This window comes from Lepisosteus oculatus, chromosome 6 (assembly GCF_040954835.1).
Source record: "Lepisosteus oculatus isolate fLepOcu1 chromosome 6, fLepOcu1.hap2, whole genome shotgun sequence".
Lineage (NCBI taxonomy): Eukaryota > Metazoa > Chordata > Actinopteri > Semionotiformes > Lepisosteidae > Lepisosteus > Lepisosteus oculatus.
Genome location: NC_090701.1, coordinates 13,174,024 through 13,193,939, shown reverse-complemented (window position 1 = coordinate 13,193,939; position 19,916 = coordinate 13,174,024). Strand labels below are relative to the sequence as shown.

The 19,916-nt window shown below is 35.8% G+C and overlaps 1 protein-coding gene across 11 annotated transcripts in view; it reads left to right on the top strand.

Annotated features, from left to right (window-relative positions):
* Nucleotides 1–15,229, top strand: part of dip2ca (disco-interacting protein 2 homolog Ca) — a 222,912-nt gene extending 207,683 nt beyond the window's left edge. For 9 of the 11 annotated variants that reach the window (XM_069190998.1, XM_069190995.1, XM_015354823.2 and 6 more), the window contains 7 exons: nucleotides 895–924; nucleotides 3,294–3,355; nucleotides 8,417–8,474; nucleotides 8,741–8,815; nucleotides 9,366–9,540; nucleotides 9,634–9,757; nucleotides 10,277–15,229. In XM_069190998.1, coding sequence (XP_069047099.1) covers nucleotides 895–924; nucleotides 3,294–3,355; nucleotides 8,417–8,474; nucleotides 8,741–8,815; nucleotides 9,366–9,540; nucleotides 9,634–9,757; nucleotides 10,277–10,529 — 777 coding nt within the window. In that variant the 3' untranslated portion in view covers nucleotides 10,530–15,229. The remainder of the gene's footprint in view (nucleotides 1–894; nucleotides 925–3,293; nucleotides 3,356–8,416; nucleotides 8,475–8,740; nucleotides 8,816–9,365; nucleotides 9,541–9,633; nucleotides 9,758–10,276) is intronic. The other 2 variants (XM_015354829.2, XM_015354838.2) reach the window with 1 other exon arrangement.
* The last annotated feature ends 4,687 nt before the right edge of the window (nucleotides 15,230–19,916 follow it).

Sequence of the window (19,916 nt, the reverse complement as noted above, 5' to 3'; positions counted from 1 at the left end):
AATGTCATTACATATGCAGTCTGGATACGGATTTGGTTAGGAGGAGCAAGTTCTTGGAAGGGGTATTGATACTTATCATTATTTTTTTAATTACTCCTGATGTTCCACAGTTTTATTTGAATATTCCATTTTGGCATCTATTCTTCATTTGAAACAGTGTTTTTTTTAATCAAACCATTGCAGCTTCAAAGCAGTTTGATATAAATTACAAGTATTGTTTTTATTTTAGTTTCTTAAGTAATAATCTTACCATTTCTTGCATATGGCTAACCTTTAAAGGTCTCTAAGTATGCTAAAAAAATATAAGCTACACTTAAAAATCATTTTGGTGATTTTATACTTTAAAGCCCAGTGTATTTAAAATTGTTATTTTAAGTGGTTTGGTTGTTTTTTGAAAGATGCTTTAGAAGATCTAAAAGATATAATTTTGCATTGGTGCAGTATTTTCTGCACATTTTTCATATAACAGATAAGCCTTGTTGTATGCATGACATTATTTGTAATCCTTATTTTATTTAATAGTCAACTGCAAGATTTCAATTTGAAAACCACATGAAAGATGTCTAGATGCACTGCAGCCTGTGACTCCAGACAAAAAAAATGAACACTTAAAACTTCACCATGTGTTTCTTTTAGTGCAGTTTTAAGTCACCCTCAGCTAGTGGCCTGTAATGTTTTAACACTCAGAACACTCAGAGTAGAGATTTAGATTTTTTTTTTTTTTACATTTCTGTATTTGACATTTTTTTCTTTTTTTTTATTCATTTATTTTCATTCCCGGCTTTTTGCACATTCCCCACCCCACATTGCTCATACATCCTTTTGTCTTCGTTCCCCCCCTCTTTTTTCTTTCTCCTCCTCCTCCTCCTCGCCCTCTTATTCCTGCTGCTATAGCCTCACAGGCTGGGGAAGCTGGCCGAGCAGGTAGGGGGATTTTCGTGTTCCCTAATTACCCACCTATCAGCTTCCAACAGTGGGACAGACTAGACTGTGAATCTGGAGAGCGGGGGCTTAGTGTAGAAGCTACCAAAAGCTTATGGCCAGCTGTGACTGGAATGCCCTTTGAAAAAGACAATAACAATTTTCGTATTTGCTATATATATTAACTCTTGCATGGAATAATTGGTAAACCTTGAGCGTTGGGTACAGTACATACCGCCACAACCAATTCTAACTAGTGATTTTGCTGGGAGCCAATAAGTCATACCATTAATTGTTTTGATATCAGTCTTAAAATAATTTGAACTCGTTTGATTAATTTTAGATTGCTACTAAGAACATTATGCTATTTCCCTGTTCCTTAATCCAGTTCACTTCTGTGTTTTTCATGCTGTGCAGTCATGTTAACCAGTAGTTAACATGTTAACCAGAGAGAATTGCGCTAATAATGTTGCTTTCTCTCATACTGCAATGACTGTGGATAAATACAGATACAGGTGTGTTTGCTGAGAGTACATAAATACAGGAGCAAACTGGATTAACGAACAAGGAAAAGGTATATGAATAATGGTTTTGGCTGTTTTATCATACATCTAGCCATTTAATCTACAGTACAATAATGTCTAAAGGCATGGTAATGGTATTGTTGAAAGTACTTGTCTCTATTATTTGTCTGTATGTAGCGTACAGTTCTCCTTTTTCTTAGAGCTTTTTTTTTTCATCAGTCCGCAATACACCTTCATACTCCTTTTTACATATACTGTATTCTGTAAAAAAATGGGTAGCAGCTGCCAGCAGGTCATGAGCAATGATCAGAAACTATAAATAGGTCAATACCTTAAAACAAATTATATGATTACTTGTATTCATGCTCAACGGCACACAGTCTGCCAGATGTGGCACAGTATATTTCTTTTTATGATGCTTATTCGCCAGGATGCAGCAAACTTGCACTCAAATGTGTTGACTCTGAACTCAAGTCCATGAGAAACAAATTACAGCCCAGAACCACTTGCATGATGTAAATAATAGTGATTCTCAATCAGTGATGAATAAGTTTGTCTTAACTGAACTAAGCCTCCAGTCTGGTTGTGGTTTCTGGTGACTGGATGGTAAGGATTACAGGGGCATTTGGGTGGTATACAGTCTGCTCCCAGCAATAGGATGTCTGCTTTGACAATTAACTTAATCTCCTTTTAAAGTCTTTTTTTTAAGCAGATGGAAATGCCTGAGTCTCCACTCTGCTCTAGTCTGTTACACTGCTGAAAATAGGTTGAATAGTTAAGATACACTAACCCTCAACTTCCATAGTAGGTTTTGTCCTGTGACTTTTGTTTGCTTGTAGCCATATTGATTAGGACCAACTTGATCTGCATGTGCAACACTGTAGCTCCTTTTCCTACTTCTCTGGTGGCGGGGTGCTACTGAATGAAGCTATTAATACACGCTGATTTACAGAAAATGCTGCATTGTTATGGCAAATGTTGCAGAGCTTTCTGTTTTTTATGCAGTTTCATGGCATTTTCTAATCGTTATGTTAAGACATGCAAATTGAAAACGCCCCAAAATCAGTGCCTTTGGATTTTTTTAAATACTTGGCATACCCACGACTGAAGAAGAACTTGGGCGTTTTAAGATTCTGAAAAGAATCGAACAGCTTTGTTCATAATTGTAACCTGTCTGTGCCCGTACAGAATCTGTAGAGTTGATTAATAAGTGAGGGTCATCTTGGAAAATTAAGTTTGAGAAAACTGCTTGTCCAGCCTCGTAACCTGTTGAGCAATGAAGCTCTCAGTAAAAACAAAAGGTCTCCTAATAAATGTGAATAAAATAGGTTTGTTAGGCATTTGAATTACACAAAGTTCATTGCAGTCATTCAGGGAGAAAACTGTATTGACCTGTCTCTATATTCCTTCTTTCTTCCCCCCTGACTCAAGTATTGTCATATATTTTGAACACTGTTGGTTTTTTTTTTTACAACTTCCTTGCGGCTTGGGTGTGTTGCATGTTTATCAGATTTTTTTCTTCAAAAAAGAATCATGGTCTATTCATGGTCTATTCTGCTATTTTTTTTTTCATTTTGATTACTGTTTTCCCTGAAAATGCATCTGTTTGTTTATTAGATTTTTTTATAGTTATCTTCCTATTTTCTCCTGAATGTTCCAAAAGACTGGGCGTCTGTCTTTTCCTATGTTCCAGTTTGAATTTTCTCTCAAAACGTCTATTCAGATACTATTCAAGTTTCAACTGTGAGCTTTTTTACCACATTAGCAATTGGAAATATGTTTTTATATTAGTTGTAGTTGCTTTGCTCTGGTGTTTGTCTTTTAATTTTCTATTGCTGTTCATTTTAGGGTACTTCAGGACCAGACCCAACTACTGTGTATGTGGATATGAGAGCTCTGAGGCATGACAGGTGAGTGGTTTCGATTACAGAGCCTTTTTCTCCAGAGCCAATGGCCAACATCAAGCAACAAACAGTTTAGGTCTAGAAAACAGATTAAAATGAAGATTTGTTCTTCATTACCAGTTTTGGCATTTTTAGCTTCAGAAAAGTGGATTAAAGTCCTCATTGCAGCAAGAAACTGAATGTCAGCCCTTCAAGTAAAATATATATTTAATATTTAATTTTCTTCCCATAAATATTTGAATCTTTTGTACACCCCAGAATGATGCGTCTCTCAGCAGTTGCAGAATGCAGCTCTTTAGCCTATGTCCCTTTTTAATGAAAATGTCTACTAGAGGATTATCTGGTGTCTAACCTGTATAAATATATGTATAAAGTTTTGTATCAAATTCCTTACATATGTGAGATATATGTAACATAAAAAAGCTATGCTTTTAATTTATTTGCTAAGCAATACTAATTGATTTTCATCATCATAATTGCTTTTCCTAATCCAAATAATGCAACTCCTTCTTCAAAAAATAAAAACAATCTCAAAGCTATTAATAGGTTAATAACTATAGCTTCATGAAAGAATCTTTGACTACATTTTTGAAAAAAAAAACAGTTCAGGAATGCTTTAAAGTTGGATTAGTTTGAATTAATGTGTGGGAAGATGCTACTTTAGTAGAGTATTTCTTTAGATTTATAGAACATATGTTTTCCATTAACAGGTCAGCACATCTGTAAGGGAATTAATGGTGGTTGATCTAAAATTTTAAAACAATTTAAACCATATAAAAATTTCTGCTGCATTAATTTTGAAATTGTGGGTCTAACAGGAAATATCTTATAAAAACATGCATTGCCTATTCATGTAGAAGTTCTCGTCATTACAGCAGTAGTGTAGAATGTATGTTTCTCTTTCATTTCTTCCCGTTTGTAGTAAGTAGGTAGCCTCAGTGAGCAGTACAGTATATTGGCAAGCAAGGCGTTATTGGCAAAATTAAACATGAAGAGAGACAGAGTAAATTACTACAAAAACAACCGATGATAAAAACCAAGCAAAACCAAGATGGTTTGGAGTAGACCTGGGTTTGTGCTTACAGACATTCTGACATGATGACTTGTATGACTTTTCCATACAGGTTGAATCTGCCCCTGTTTTCAAGAGGCATGAACTACAATTCTTTACCCAACCAAAGATAACCCAAATAATTGATATGATTGACAGAAAACAGTCATGTTCAGTAGTAATTATACAATGGAACCTATTTATCAACATATTGCATTTTGTAACTTGTAATAAGATTTTTAATTTGCCATTGTGCAGTATCACTTTCAGCAGTTGACCTACAATCATTGACTGACATCAATATCATCCAAGTAAAAACTTGTCTAGAGTCAAAAGATTCCAACTAAAATTGATTCACGCTAAGTGCTCGCTAACATTTTGCCACCTGTTAGAGAAATTTTGTTTAGAAAAAAAAATCCCTCAACAGGATCCCAAAATATGTGTTTCTTATGTTCATTGTTGTCCCCACAGCTTTTAGTTTATGGTTCAGGTTTTCAAAAACTGGGCTCACCTAAAAGTGAATTTGTTCACTTAAATATGTGGTTTGCAGTTTGGATTGAAATTTTGTTTAGGCAGCAGAGGGTGGATCAATGAAGAAACCAGACAGATGGATTACACTCAAGAAAACAAATCAATAGGGCCACCCAAGCAATAAGCCATGGTGTTGTAGAGACCTGCTGCCCTGATTTTTGTATTGAAGATAACACTCTTTGAGAAAGTTGCAGTTCAGATAATTTAAAATATTCATGAATTTCCTGAATTTCAAAGTCAATAGAAACATGATCAACATATTAATCCAAACTGTATGGCCTGCTGTCTCTGTGAAAAGTTAGGAGCCTGCTTGAGGGGTTTCAGCTACAGGCCCATTGTAAAGTTTGCAAACAAGAGATATGATACAGGTGACATTTATAGAATTCTTTATTTTCTTTCATTTTTTTTATTCTAAGTAAAATAACTGTGATTTAAAATGTATTTGAGAATAAACATCTTAGACTTAAATGCAATGGAAAAATGAACAGTGGAATGTTTATGAAGTAGGGAGGGTGACAAAGTTGTTGATAATTCTATGTTTGTTATTATTTCTATCTTGTTTTTCTTCAAAAAATATTTTTCCTGGGAACCTGGTACTTTTTCATTATATATAGGGGAATAGGGTAACCTTATAAATGAGGTTGTTCTTCATTGGCCTGATGTTAAGTTTTGTTCTGAGGCACCGATGTGACATGATCAAGGTGTGTTTTAACAAGTAAACTACTTGTAGATTCAGTAACAAATTATACTGTATCTACTTTTTTAGTTGTTTAAAATTTAGACATTAGAATATTTCCAGATTTTTTTGTGGTAAAATTGGCATTCCATTTAAATTTGAAAATTAATTGTAAAATAAATTGAGTAAGGGTGCATTTCTGTACAAAACAGAAGTCTTTCAGAACACATTTTTTCTTAACATTCTCTTGAGAGTTTTTCTTTAATACTTTCACTGATTCAGTCAGGTCCACAGCAGGGAGTTAATATTTTGTTTGTACAAGTGAAATGAAATTGAGCTAATCATGAAAAAAACATCTCAGGTACAATTTCATTTCAGAATTAAATTAATAATTTAGGATGATTTTTTTTTATGCAGCTTTGTTAAAATGAGGTAGTCATTATCTTAGACATGATCTACAAAATCTCACACTATATATAGATCAATGTAGTCCCTTCTTATTCAGTTTTACATTTTTATCAGTCGTTGTTCCTGATGCAGTGCTTATACTGTTTTGTTTTTGTGGAACCAGTTTCCAGTGTCCAGTTTGGAATCATTTTTTCTTTACAGTTCAGTATGTTTTAAAGTCACTGTTACAAAGGAGGATTCTCAGACAGCAACTTAACATACAAGATATCTTTGGTCATTGCTGACAAAACTGCAGCAAATCACACGCTAATGGCATTACTAATTTTAATTTGTCAAAATTATATATTAATCCTATCATCCAAAGAAATAGACAATTTTCCTTTTGCCATTACATCTTTCCTAATTTTTCCATGAAACAAAGCACATTAAAGCTAAATTTATTTATTTTTTGACATTCAAAGAAACTTTCCATGCTGGTATAGAAAAACATTCTTTTTTGGCTACAGAGCTGCCTACAGGTGTGAGGGAAAGTTGCAAATAAATAAGGCAAAGAACTAAAGACAGAGCATGTAAGAATGGGGTGGGGATCAGGAGGAAAATGGTCATAAAGAACTTGAGAATGTGTGTCAGGGAGAGCAGGAGGAGAGGTGTGGAAAGCCAAAATCTGCAAATGAATACAGAGGATTTAGAAGGAAGAATTTGTCATTGAGAGAAGGGGCAGGGTGTGATCTCAGTTTAGGGATCAATTTGGTTTCAGATTTCTTTCTGCAGTAAGAGTTCCAAAACCCCTCCGTGAGGACACAGATTGGAAAGATTGTGGTTGTTAGAGGTGAAATGGGGAACTACCAGTTTGGAGATCTGTGATCCTCGCAGCTCTGACATGTTCTTTGAAACACTCTCCCAGTTTCCGTCCTGTCTCACCAATGTAAATAGCTGGCCATTTTTTGCATGGGATGTAGCAATATCATCTGGGTGATAGAATTGTGCCGAGCCTTGAAGGTGGGTTGTATTGGATATACAGTATATTTGCAGATGATGTGATCTGTGCTCATATCAGTAGGGTGGCTGTTGAGATGGTTAGCAGTTTCAAGTTCCTGGGTACCCTCATCGCTAATGAATTAACAGGGTCCCAGCATGGAGTTACAAAGAAGGAACAACAAGACTTTTACTTCCTCAGACAATTGGAAAAAAATGGACTGCCTTCAACTGTCCTTGCCACATTTTACAGGTGCGCTATTGAGAGTGTGCTACCAGGTGGAATTACAGTGTGGTTTGGCAGCAGCTTGTTGTCTGACCGGAAGGCATTACAGGGGGTGGTCAGGTCAGGCCAGTCCAACATTGGAGAAGAGCTCCCCTCTATTTCAGACATTTTTACTACTCGCTGCCTCAGGGAGGCTGGAAGTATCGTTAAGGACACCAGTCATCCTGGTTCCTCACTTTTCTCCTCCCTTCTCTCTGGTAAGCATTATAGGAAAATGAAGGCACGAACGTCTAGACTCAGAGACAGCTTCTTCCCTCAAGCTGTCAGATTAATGGATTCTACCCCTCCCACTGGCTCACACTAATGTTTTTTGTCTCTAAGATGTATGTTATTTAACTTTTTGTTGTTGCTGCCGATGTTCTGAGTTTTTGTTTTTGGTGTTTCCTTGATGTCTTTGTATAGGAGTATACATGCAAAAAAGCATTTCATTGCACTTTTGCATATGTCAATAAACTCTACTGCTGGGGAAAGTACCTGGTGTGGATGGTTGCTGTGGGCAGTTAAGGGAGTTGTGAAAAAGAAGGTTGCACAGATTAGCACAATACGAGATGATGGGGTGGTCAGCTAAAAGGGGTTCCAGTGAAAAAACTGAACTTTCTTCTGTGTTTTGGATATTTGGAAGCTCTGATGAAGGCACCGTACCCATTTAGGTTTTCAGTTTGTGCACTTATCACACATAGACCAAAATACAAGTGAATGGACCCCAGTTGGCTTTGTCAGTTAAAGCCTTCTATTTCAGCACTTGTTGAGCTGTATGACTCAGAAGACACTGATAAAAGTCTGGGTGACGTGGTGTCAGACATACAGCAGGGTATTCCCAGAGTCAGTCAGCATCCTATTGGCTCTGGGGGAGAGAACGACCTCTGCAAAGTGCCAATCACCTACAAGCTTGCAGCAACATCAGTGAATGATTCATCATTTTTTAGTTGGTACTAACGCTTCTGTAAGACTGTGCGGAACTTTCAGCTTGCCAAAACCAAATCAAATAAAAATGTTGATTCCGGGTGTCTACTATAAAAAAGAAACCATTCCCATTTTTGAGTCAGCATTAGTAAATGAGGTGGATGTTTTTTGTTTTCCACCCCCAACAACCAGTTTCTAATTTGTGTTTTCGTGTATATTTTTTTCTCTCCAAAAAAGGGTTCGCTTGGTAGAAAGGGGGTCACCTCACAGTTTGCCTCTCATGGAATCAGGAAAGGTCAGTAAGATCATTACAGTTTTTTAGAAAACCTGTACTTGTTTGAAGACCTCTCATCTAAAAAAAAAACAATTAGCATGCACAGACTATTCTCAGATGACAAGCAGATCACCTTTTATTTGTAAAAAGCAATAGCGAGTCATTATTTTCGGAAGCTATCATCATTTTACATGTAATTTTAAGGGCCCTGATCTCCCTGTTACTTAGCTGCTTTACTGATCTCTGGAGAATAAGGTGAGATTTATTGAAGGACTCCAATCTTTCAGATTCTACCTGGCGTTCGCATCATCATTGCCAATCCTGAAACCAAGGGGCCCCTGGGAGACTCGCATCTAGGAGAGGTGAGATCAGAAGTGCATTCTTCACCTAGGAACTGCTCAGGGAGAGAAACAATGATCCTCCATATAGAGCACACTCCAATTTTTTTCATATCACAACGAGATAGCCTCTCGAAAGAGAATTCCTCTTTCTGGAATTGAATTAATTTCGACATATACTACTTTTGTTTTGTGCAGTGAGATTATGATGACAGTACAGCATCTTTAGATTTTTTTAAGCAGCAGGGTTATGTACAGTATGTGCTGTGACTGCGGATATTATAATACAATTAACAGTAAAAGAAATAACTAAAGAGGCCTTATCGTGTCCTTAATATTTGATTATATGACACAGTAACCTTTTGATTAATGCGGTATACCACAATAAGTAATTTAAATGGGCAGGGAACTGAAGGTGTGCATTTATGTTTCTAGTTTTTGGAACTCACAGTATATTGCTAATAATACTGTATAGGGTTTGCATTTTTTCTGATGTATGCTTTGAAAAAATAAGCTTAGGCTATGGTTTTTGTTTTTATTTTTACCTTCTGGTATATTGATTACTCTCCAACAGATCTGGGTTCACAGTGGCCACAACGCCAGTGGGTACTTTACCATCTATGGTGACGAATCCCTGCAGTCTGATCACTTCAACTCTCGCCTAAGCTTTGGAGACACACAGACAATCTGGGCTCGGACTGGTTATTTGGGCTTCTTGAGGAGGACAGAGCTCACAGATGCAAGTGGAGGTGAGAAAGGGGCCCCAGAATCATATTTTGTTTTGTGCACTTCAGGTCAAATTCCTAGACGTTTGTAGTAACCAACTCTTGTTTTTGTTCTAGAGAGGCACGATGCCCTTTATGTTGTTGGTGCACTAGATGAAGCCATGGAGCTCAGAGGGATGAGATACCATCCAATTGACATTGAGACTTCTGTAATAAGGACCCACAAGAGCATCACAGAATGGTACAAACATCTTGGCAAAACAGAAAGCGAAATGCAGTCACACCCTTATTATCACTTCTGTTAACTTAAGCATCTATATGTTATTTAGTTGAAATATCTCTACAAGAAAATAATGGGACTCTATAGAATCTATCTGATAATATCACGTGATATTAATATTTGACTTGATATTGCAGTGCTATTTTCACGTTCCTGTTGATATAATCCAGTTTATGGGCCATACAGTTTTTGTCAGCATCACAAAATGTCACTATGCATTTTACTATTTTGTAACTGCTTTCCAAATCTGGTACTTTTCTGTCAATTGGAAATTAAGGTGAAAGCTTCAAAAATTAATTTAATCTGGTCTGAAGGCCTAATGTCTTCAGATAGAATAAAGTAATATATTACTTAAAAAATGTTTTAATCACTACAGTTTTAGTTTGGTTGAAATCTTTCAACATGGTCTGACTACACACTTCATATTGACACACACACAGGCTTTGAGAGTCACATCCCCAACTCTGTTGTCTCTTCCAGTGCGGTATTCACCTGGACAAACCTGCTGGTCGTGGTCGTGGAGTTAGACGGATCAGAGCAAGAAGCCCTGGACCTTGTTCCTTTGGTCACCAATGTCGTCTTAGAGGAACATTACCTTATCGTGGGCGTTGTGGTAGTGGTGGACATTGGCGTCATCCCAATTAACTCTCGTGGCGAGAAACAGCGTATGCACCTCCGGGATGGATTCCTGGCAGACCAGCTAGATCCTATTTATGTGGCCTACAACATGTAGCCTGCTGCCTCAAGGCCTTGATGGATTGATGGATTGTACTATATGTACATAACACAAAAACAAGTTGTGGTGTTCACTACGGTCATGCAGAACAAAAAGGAAGGATGACTGCAGCGACTAGAGAAGCTGAACAGGTTGTGCAATGACAGGTCGAAGAAGCACTCCTAATTGGCAAGAACAATGTGTTAGGTTTTCTCGGATGAGTTTCCAAAACAAGGACAACAGAAACTTCAGTTTTATTTTTGTTTGGGGGGTGGGGGGGGGGGAGGGGAAGAGGAGAAAGACCCCTATTATAGAACACGTTTCTTGCTCATTTGGATAATATTGCTTTTTAAGTAAGTGTGGCTCTATATTTTGTTATGTTATGTATGCTGAAGTTGCTCATTTTTTTTAATCTGCCCTCTAAGAGGAAAGGGTATTTTTAAATATTTACATACTGTGGCAAACTGTATTTTAAGTTGTTTACTGTTTTTAAAATATTCAACATTGCAAATATAGATATGTTACTGATATAGGACATATCCATTTTTGTCCTTAAATGTTATGAAGAGGTACAAAGGTACGAAATTATTATTTTTTCTTTTCTTTTCAACCTTGCTCAAACCAATGGCTCTTAGTCTCTTTCTTTCCGTTACACCTGGTCAGGAAGCCCTGAGAGCTTTTCCCTCAGCTTTATTGTTTAAACAATGTCAACATGCGTTCCTTACGTCTTCATATGTTTAAATATCATTGTACTAAATATAAGGAAGGAAAACGCTTAGGTTACTTCATATCATGTAATTATGTACAAAAACCAGTTTTAATTTATTTTGTCTCTTTAGAAGTATATGAGAGAAGACATTCAAGAATGTTTTACTCTTGAAATATTTGCTAATATAAAACGAAACATTGTATTATCTTGAGTGAAAAGTATCACATCAAGTATATAAAAATATATAAATATATAAATATATCTATTGAAAAAGTCCTAGGATTCACCAATGAAAATGTTTTGAATTGCAGTACTCCTCACTTGCATGGTGTCTGTTGTTGTAGATAAAACAAATGTTGTTGCTTTGTTTGAATGGCACACACAAGTCCAAAAGGATAAGTCAGGGTGTTCCCAGTTCACAGTCCTCCAATCAAACGATACCTGCAAGTGAAAAACCTAACTGTCTTTGAAGATGGTTGCTTAAATATTCTAAACATCAAAATATCTGAAGGAGATTCTGTTGTTGGCATGAATGGTGGTTTTCGTAAATGTGTGTGCTGGCATGTGAAACTCTTGTTAGGCATTCAGAAATGACAGGTTGGAGATGATGAGCACTGAGAGACTGTAAATATAGAAAAGTCATCATTCCTAAATGGTTTTATACATCAACTCTATTGAGGATGAGTGGTCATTCCCACAATAAATTGGTACTTTTTTGGGTGGGGTGGAGAGGTAGTGTTACTCTTGTTTCACTTAAAAAAGACTTTTGGAAACCCCTATAAAGAAAACAATGACTACTGTGTTATATAAGCAAAAGGTTTATACAAAGAACAAACTTGGATTTATGGCACCAATACAGAAATTTAAGATAATTATAGAAACTAATATGTACATTAATTTTGTGTGTGGGTATACCAATAGACATTTTCAAAATTTCAAAACTCCACATTTCTTGATTCTTTAAAGTTTCATTTGATTTTGACTATCTCCAGATTTTCTTTTTTTTTTAAATGAGAGGCAGTGGATCTGAACTGCAGCCAGCTGAATTTTCTTCCCGCTTATTCATTGGCAATGATTGCCATTAGTCAAAGAAAATTCTGTATTCTGTAAAGACATCCACAGAGGCAGTGCCTTCATTCTGATCTCTGTATTAATTTATTTTTTAATTTCCCAGTGAGGCATTAAAAACGTTGAGCTTTTAAAACAATGCATTTTAATGGTTCATAACTACATAAATGGGATGGATTAAACCTTTGTATTTTCTGAACCTTCAATGGTGTTAAGATATTCACTCTGCATTTTTAACATGTGGCCTAATTTCTTGGCTGTTTTTTTTGTTGTTTTGTTTTCCCACTGTTAAAGACCTTTTTTTGGGGGGGGCATTTTAGGTATCTGTTTATGCTGCAATTTAGTCATGTGTGGTAATGTTTACAATCTTCAAATCACACCCCATAAATACATTGAAGCTTAGACAGGATTGGTACATCTAACATATGTTGTTCTGCTAATACAATTTATTGTCAGCATGACACATGTTTATGTAAAACAAAATTGCAGTGATAGTCATGCAATAACAAAATGTGAATATATCGACTCTGAATTAGTCTCCCTTGAGATTCAGTGTTTACATGAGATACTCGGTATTTGCTCCAAGTTGTAAATGTTGAAATCAATAACTATAGAATATATGACTGGTGTCCTGTCTGTGGTATAGTGCCACCTTGTGTCTTTTACTTCTAGATTAGGATCCAGTTCACTGTAACCATGACCAGAAATAAGTGTCTTACTGATAATGGATAACCGGACATTCAAGAAAGTTCTAAAATAGCTAACTTAAAATATGATGTTAGTGAAAACAATGTTTTTGATTTTAATGTGATGGGAAAAAAATATAGCAATATTTTGATGTCTTGGATTTTTTTTTTGTGCCACAGTCAGGGTAAAATCATTTAATTCCCTTTATTAGATTCCTTAAATGATATCTGATTGTGGGGCACCCTAGTGGCTCAATCGGTTAAGGCACTTGTCCAAGTGCAGCCAGAGCTCTAGCAGACTGTGACTGGGATACCCAAAGTTGCAGTGTGCTATTGACTTGAGAGTAGGGTGGGGTTAAGAGGTCTGGGGTCTCCCGGGTCTCCAGTTGACTCCTGGGTGAGAAGGTTGGAAGAGTCTGCCTGTACTCACTTCCTCATTCTTCCCATATAGGGTGGCAGGGATCATAGAGCCGAGAAAATACAACAATAAAAATTTATATCAGGTTCTTAATTAATTCAGTTGAATTAATGTGGTATCTTTCGGTGAGCAGCTTCATTTTTTTAAAGTTTTCCAGACTAAAACACCATATCAAATTTCAGACTTTTAGTGTTATAGTCCACTTTTTGTTGTTGTAACTGCATAACCTGTGTTTTAAGTCATGATGTGAACAATGTGGAACAAAGACTTCCTTTTTATTGTCAGTTATTATCCATGTCACGTTTCAAATTGTCTGAATGGCTGAAAATAGAACAATCTATACACAATGGGGAATTTTATGTTGTTTCTATAATGGGAAAGATAAATTTGCCTTTTCGATGGGTTTTCATTTCATTTGAGGGAGGTGATTTACATGAGCTTTTAGTGAAAATGCAAACTGCTCTTTTAAAAACAGAAGAAAACGGTCTTGCACTTTGTGACGTATGGAAGCGTTGGTAATGTTATTCCCAAATAAAAGAAATGTTTTCCAATTTAAGAAACAAAAGAAACTGCACATGAATTTGAATTTTGATTTTGCAACATTTTGTGATGTAATTTCTTTGCCTGGAAAGTTAGACCTCTTGTGTAAGGATCTGCAAAGTGTCTGTAAATATCTGTTAGCTACTGGAAAATCTGCTTAGTCACTTTTGTATGTTTGTGCAAGTTTGCTTGAAACATGTTTTGTACACCTGGTTAAAAGTATTAAGTCATGTTTTAACAGCCATTTTGGCTGAAAAAATAGCTGCCTAAATTCACTAGTTCAGGTGCACTAAAGTGTTTTTACCGGGAAAAGTCTAAGTTTGCATTCAGGACAGCAGATACAGTGATCATACCCTCCCACCTAAAGCTATTACAGATTTTCTATTGTTACTGTTTAAACTATATTCCTGTACTTGAAGATGACCTTGGTATTTTGCAGTGTGCAAGTCACAATTTTATATTTATCCCGCATAATATGTCACAGGTTTTGAATTAATGTTTTACAATTATGATTGTAATTGGTGAATCATGACCCAGAGTAACATATAGTTATAGTAGCCAAGACAGTTAGCTGCTAACGCTCAATACTAAGTTATTACTAGTGGCTTTTTGTAGTTTAGAATCCTAAAAAGAACACTAGGATTCACTCCTCACGATTTGCCATTCTTAATTGAATCTCTTCTTCAACCTGTCATTTTGTTGTAGAGTTAAATTCTGTAACATTGGGTACTCATAGTAAATACCTTTTTTTTGTATTGTTGCAAAGATAAAAAAAATGGAAGGAACAACAATTATGAGTCCAGTATGTCTTAGCAATAAAGGATTGGCCTGTATTAGAATTCGTACTGTAGATAAACCATGTATCAGAATGTACAAAAACATGTTTATTGTGTTGTGACCTAGTGCTTTTGAAGTTGGGACTTAAAAAACGTACATTCACAAGTTTTAAAAAATAGAAGGTACACTGCAATCATACAAACACAAACCAGTTAAAAACAGGAACAGACTCCTCATGGTGCTTGTTTATGATATATAATCCTGCTTGACACTTTACCCAAGGGAGAGTTTGTCCCTTATATCAGTTGAATGTTAGCAGCGTTATTTCAATGAGTCTGGTGATTGGTTAAGGATATTTTATGTACTCAACCAATCACAACTGAGATTTTGTTTTCTTCGCTAAAACGATAGCAACCTTTCTTATATCTTAAACCACCAGTACGCTTTGTACATCTGTGATAACGCCTGTTTTATATTCAAATGAACAGAATAAAAGCTTTTATTTTTGTTGCTCTGAAAATCCTTTCTTGCTTTCATTTATAGAAGTAATAATGAATCTGAAGAAGCTATAACTTCTGAAGAAGTGATCTCAGTTTTAATTTTATTAACCCATACCCTCACAGGTGTCAATACAGCCCAATTTGTGCTATATTGTGCTGTGCTGTGCTGAATATGTCCAAATTTGAGCAACACATCTGTGTTTAACAGTCCAAGAAGGTATTACGTACTCTGCCTTGACACAGATTTCTTGTACTTTCTATCTGAAGTTAAAATTATGTTTAGCTAGTACTCTTATTCTTTTAGTATTGCCCAATTACATGACTCAAAAGAGCTGTTTTTAACATAATCCAATGCAAAGTTTCAAAGAGCATTATCAGATTTGCTTTAAAAAAACCAAGGGTTTAAAAAGACCAATCGTCATTAATGTGGGGATACAAGGAGTCACAGTGCTTGTATCCACTTAAGCTTTGAGATGAGTTTCATTTGTGACAAAAACGTCCATTTCTGGAGAACAATGGGAGAAGACACACTAAAGTTGCATCTCCCACAGTTTATACAATTACAGCAGTGTTACAGCACGTTTTGAGTCAGAGTCCAGCCGTGGTTACTCCACAGTATGTTATTACCCCAAATGGGGAATTATGAGTGACCATTCTGTTCATTCTGCCCAGTGGCTATTCCTGATAATGTTATCCCGACCTTTCAGCTTTTCCTGGGTTCTCAGGTACAACAGCAGGTATCTGTTTAAAACTCACTGAAGCCAGGTCAAGAGGAATGACCCCAAGCCAGTGTCAGATGTCTGCATCAGTCATTGCTATTACCATATTTGGTGGATCCAGACATTACCCCTTATGAGGATGAGAATGATGGCTAAAGGTGACTGATCATTTCAAATAACTTGAAGAGAATGTGTTTTGTTATCTTTGAAAATGAAAAAGGAATTGTTTTCTGTGTTTAAGCCATTCTGCCATATATATATATATGTATGTATGCATTCATAAGGCAAATATTTAACTACTGAAGATGGATATTGGCAATAGGAAACTGCCTTCATATCTTTATTATTGGCTACATCTATTCCTTAAAATTATTTGAGATACTGCAGCATTGTAATTATAAAATGTGGGTTTTCCCCATTTAAAATGATAAAATCATATGTTTCATGTTCTCCTGAAAATCAGAACAGCAGTAGTTACAGGTACCTATTACTTAGCGAAGTATTGAAGTATGCTTTTGAGTACAGTCATGTTGAAGTACATCAACATTAGTATTCAACACTAATGGTTTACAGCTCAGCTCACAGCAAACAACCCTTCACCTCATGGAGAGACTGGAGAATGGGCAGAATTCTGACCTGCCCACCAACAAGCCCTTTCAGTTTTGACACTGCCATCTCTACATTGCCTGACAGGATTTGAGCTGTTATCCCTGTGAGCCTGTGGGTTCACTGTCTGCTAGAAAGCCAAGAGAGCCCTGTAGGACTGATCCCAGCCCTGCCCTGACCAAGCCCTGTCAGCTTTGTATTGCCAGTAGGGGATTCCAGTGACCAGCAGCGACATCTATGTCCTAACCTAGAGCTAACCTGTACTTGGAATATAAGAAATTACAGTACAGTAATTTCAATTACCAATTGTTTTGCTTGTAGTTCTTGCTGATCGTCTTAAGGTTCATTTTGATATTTTCCTGGGATGACCTCTTGTTGTCAAAGTTTAGTTAAACAGATTGCTTGATGTTTGTACTTGTACTCTTCTAACAGTGGACATAGGTACATCAGACTTCTAAGAAAAGGTGCAATTTTCAGCTTTTCTCTCACCGTTAGCTGGTTTTTATTCACCACTTCAGTAGCTGATCTCCCTTATTTTATGTACTGTGCAATCAAATCTTTGTAATTTAGTTCATTTTGTCATATTTCATTCTAATTATTGACCCTTTCTAACACTGATATTTAACTTAATGATAGTTGAATGTTACATATTTATGAGACCTCTACTTATTTTATACCTTCTGACAATTTTCTTCTGGTTTAGATAGGAAAGGGCAAAATGTATGTCGGCAACTGTATATCACCTTCTCTGCTCCCTGTGAATAGATTTCATATCTCGTTGAACTAATTTTGCTGAAGTTGAAAATGGGGACAGAGACCAAACACAAGGCTACAGAGGCCATTGAACTGAAAAGCAGTGCTGGAAGAAGCATAAAAGAGTGGTGGACTGTGTGATTGGCACTATAGGTGCTCTTCAACTTGCAGGATCTGAAAATTGGAATAGGTAACACTCTTATAAATAGCTCTACATTATTCGATGGTTATGATTAAATATTTGCCTGTTATCATCAATAATAGGCAGATATGTAATCGTTTGTCCCTTAGAATTCAAAATGGAGCTTCAGATAGCAGCCTGTTCAATTGTGCCTGAGCTAAAATAAAACTAAAAAGATGCTGTGAAAATGTTAATGATTATCTTAATACAGGGACATAACGTACTGTATCCTGGTACCATACTCCTGGATTACAGCTACTAGCCAAATTGATTGCATGAGTTTTCTATGTATGAACTAATCTACAGACTAGCTGGTTTCTATTTCAGAGGAAAATATGGTGAATGCTGCAAGAAAAATAATAAGAACATTTTATTGTTCATTCATCTGTATCTCCCTGAAGGAAAATTCTGCCGAGCTCCAGTTGTATTTTAAAATGACTTTTCAGTGCAGCTGTGTTATTGTCTGCTTTGCTGTTTGGGAGACAATTTCAAAGGGCACAAAAATAGAAAAAAAGTTCTTAACTGTTCTTTTATTTTTGTAATTCTTTTAAAACTTTAAAATGAAGCTCTTTCACATCAAGAATGTTAGAGTTAGAATATTATGGTATGTGCTACTTGACAGAGGCCTGCAATTCAACTAATCAGAGCTGTCAATTTCATTGACAATGTCAAAACAGTGGATCTATTCAGCATCATCAACACAGAGGGTTTTGGAGGACTATGTCAAGCTAGCACTTCATATTGCCAAAACCCTGATATATTTCCAAAAACATCTAGATGGGACTTCAGGTTCCATTAGCTACTAGCAAACAAATTGGTTTCATCAGCCTAATGATTAACTCTTGTTTGTAGCTTTTCTTATGTTCTTATTTGATGACATGGAAGAACAACGTATTTACCTGAGCATGAACAGTCTAGTAGGAACGTTCTCTGTTCAAGGCTAAAAAAGTTCAATAGTTTTAGCCTATCCAGGAATGTACAGTATCTGTTCCCTGTACAGAGCATCAATAATGTTTTTAAAATGTGGTGACCAAAACTGAATGCAATATTTTAAATGAGGTCTTAGTATTGCATCGTATAATTTTAACAAAACTTTTCTACGATTCAAAGTATAAATTTGTTTTTGTATCTCCATGTTATCAAGAAGGTGAAAATAATGTGCCAGCATAAACACCTTTAAGTCTTTCTCATAAGTATATTCTTCAAGCCTAGTTTCTCTTTTTATATCTATACTTTGTTTTTACTACCTCTATGTGATGCCCTGCACCTGTCTACTTTAAACATTTCCCAATTGTCTGACTGATCTTGAATCCTAAAACCAGTTGAATTTTATTCATATACAGTGTTTGCTTATCCTGCTATTTTGGGAATGCAGATCTGCAGTCGTGGCTAGTTTACTAACTATACCAGAAATAACCTGAATTTGAGCACTCTCTTTTTTCTGAACTGCCTGTTCTGTAGCCATTAATCAGTTCCAAACTCAAACATAAGCATTTCTCTGAATGCCTACCACCTGTAATTTGAGCATGAATATTCTGTGAGGAAAAACAGTATTTTTAAAACCTTATGAAAATTTAAATATAGCATGTCATGTACCCAGTATGTGTCGATTATTGTTTTTGTTTTTTCAAAGAACTCATACGTATTAGCTAGGACTTACAGTACCTAAACCATGATGACTGTCTACTAGGATATACAGTATGTTCTGACCATATTTTCTGTTATTGTTGGATTATTCAGCAAAAACTCAATTTAGCATTGGTGCACTGCTTAATTTAAAAGTTGACATAAATTTAAGGATTTTAATGATTTTTCATCTTGTCATAGTCAGCTCATGATCCTCTAAATATGTTAATGTATTTTCTACTGTCGATTTATTCTAAACTTGTAATTATTTTTTGCATAAGTTTCATTAATCATTGATGTTTGTGATGCGTAATATAGCCTTTTGAATGCCCCAAACTGAAGGAAATCAAGATAAAAAACAGAAATTAAACAATATGCCACACTTTCTAAGAGAAAACCTGCCACCAGTGCTTAATGAAAGAAGTAAACCTTTAGAAATATTCTCCTCTCACTTTACCTCTTTACGAGTTCTGGGGTAATAATTGGTCACGATAATGTTTGAAGTTAAAATGTGTTGCATATCCGTTTTTAAGAGATGGATCTTAATACTATCTGAAGCACAAGAAAAGAATAAGGAATGGGAATTTCATTAGCTCTTTAAAATGAAAAACTTGTTATTTCTGTCATGAGTTTTTGTGAAGATCTTTCAATTTGTGCTTTATCGTAACTGCCCTAAACAACCCAAATCAGAGGATCTAAATCACCCGTTCCAAATGTGTTGAAAAACTAAAAATTTAGTAGTAAATACTTCAAAATATAAAATTTGTATGTATTAATTTTTTGAATGAGAAAATATAGTAAACAAATTTTACAACATTAGCA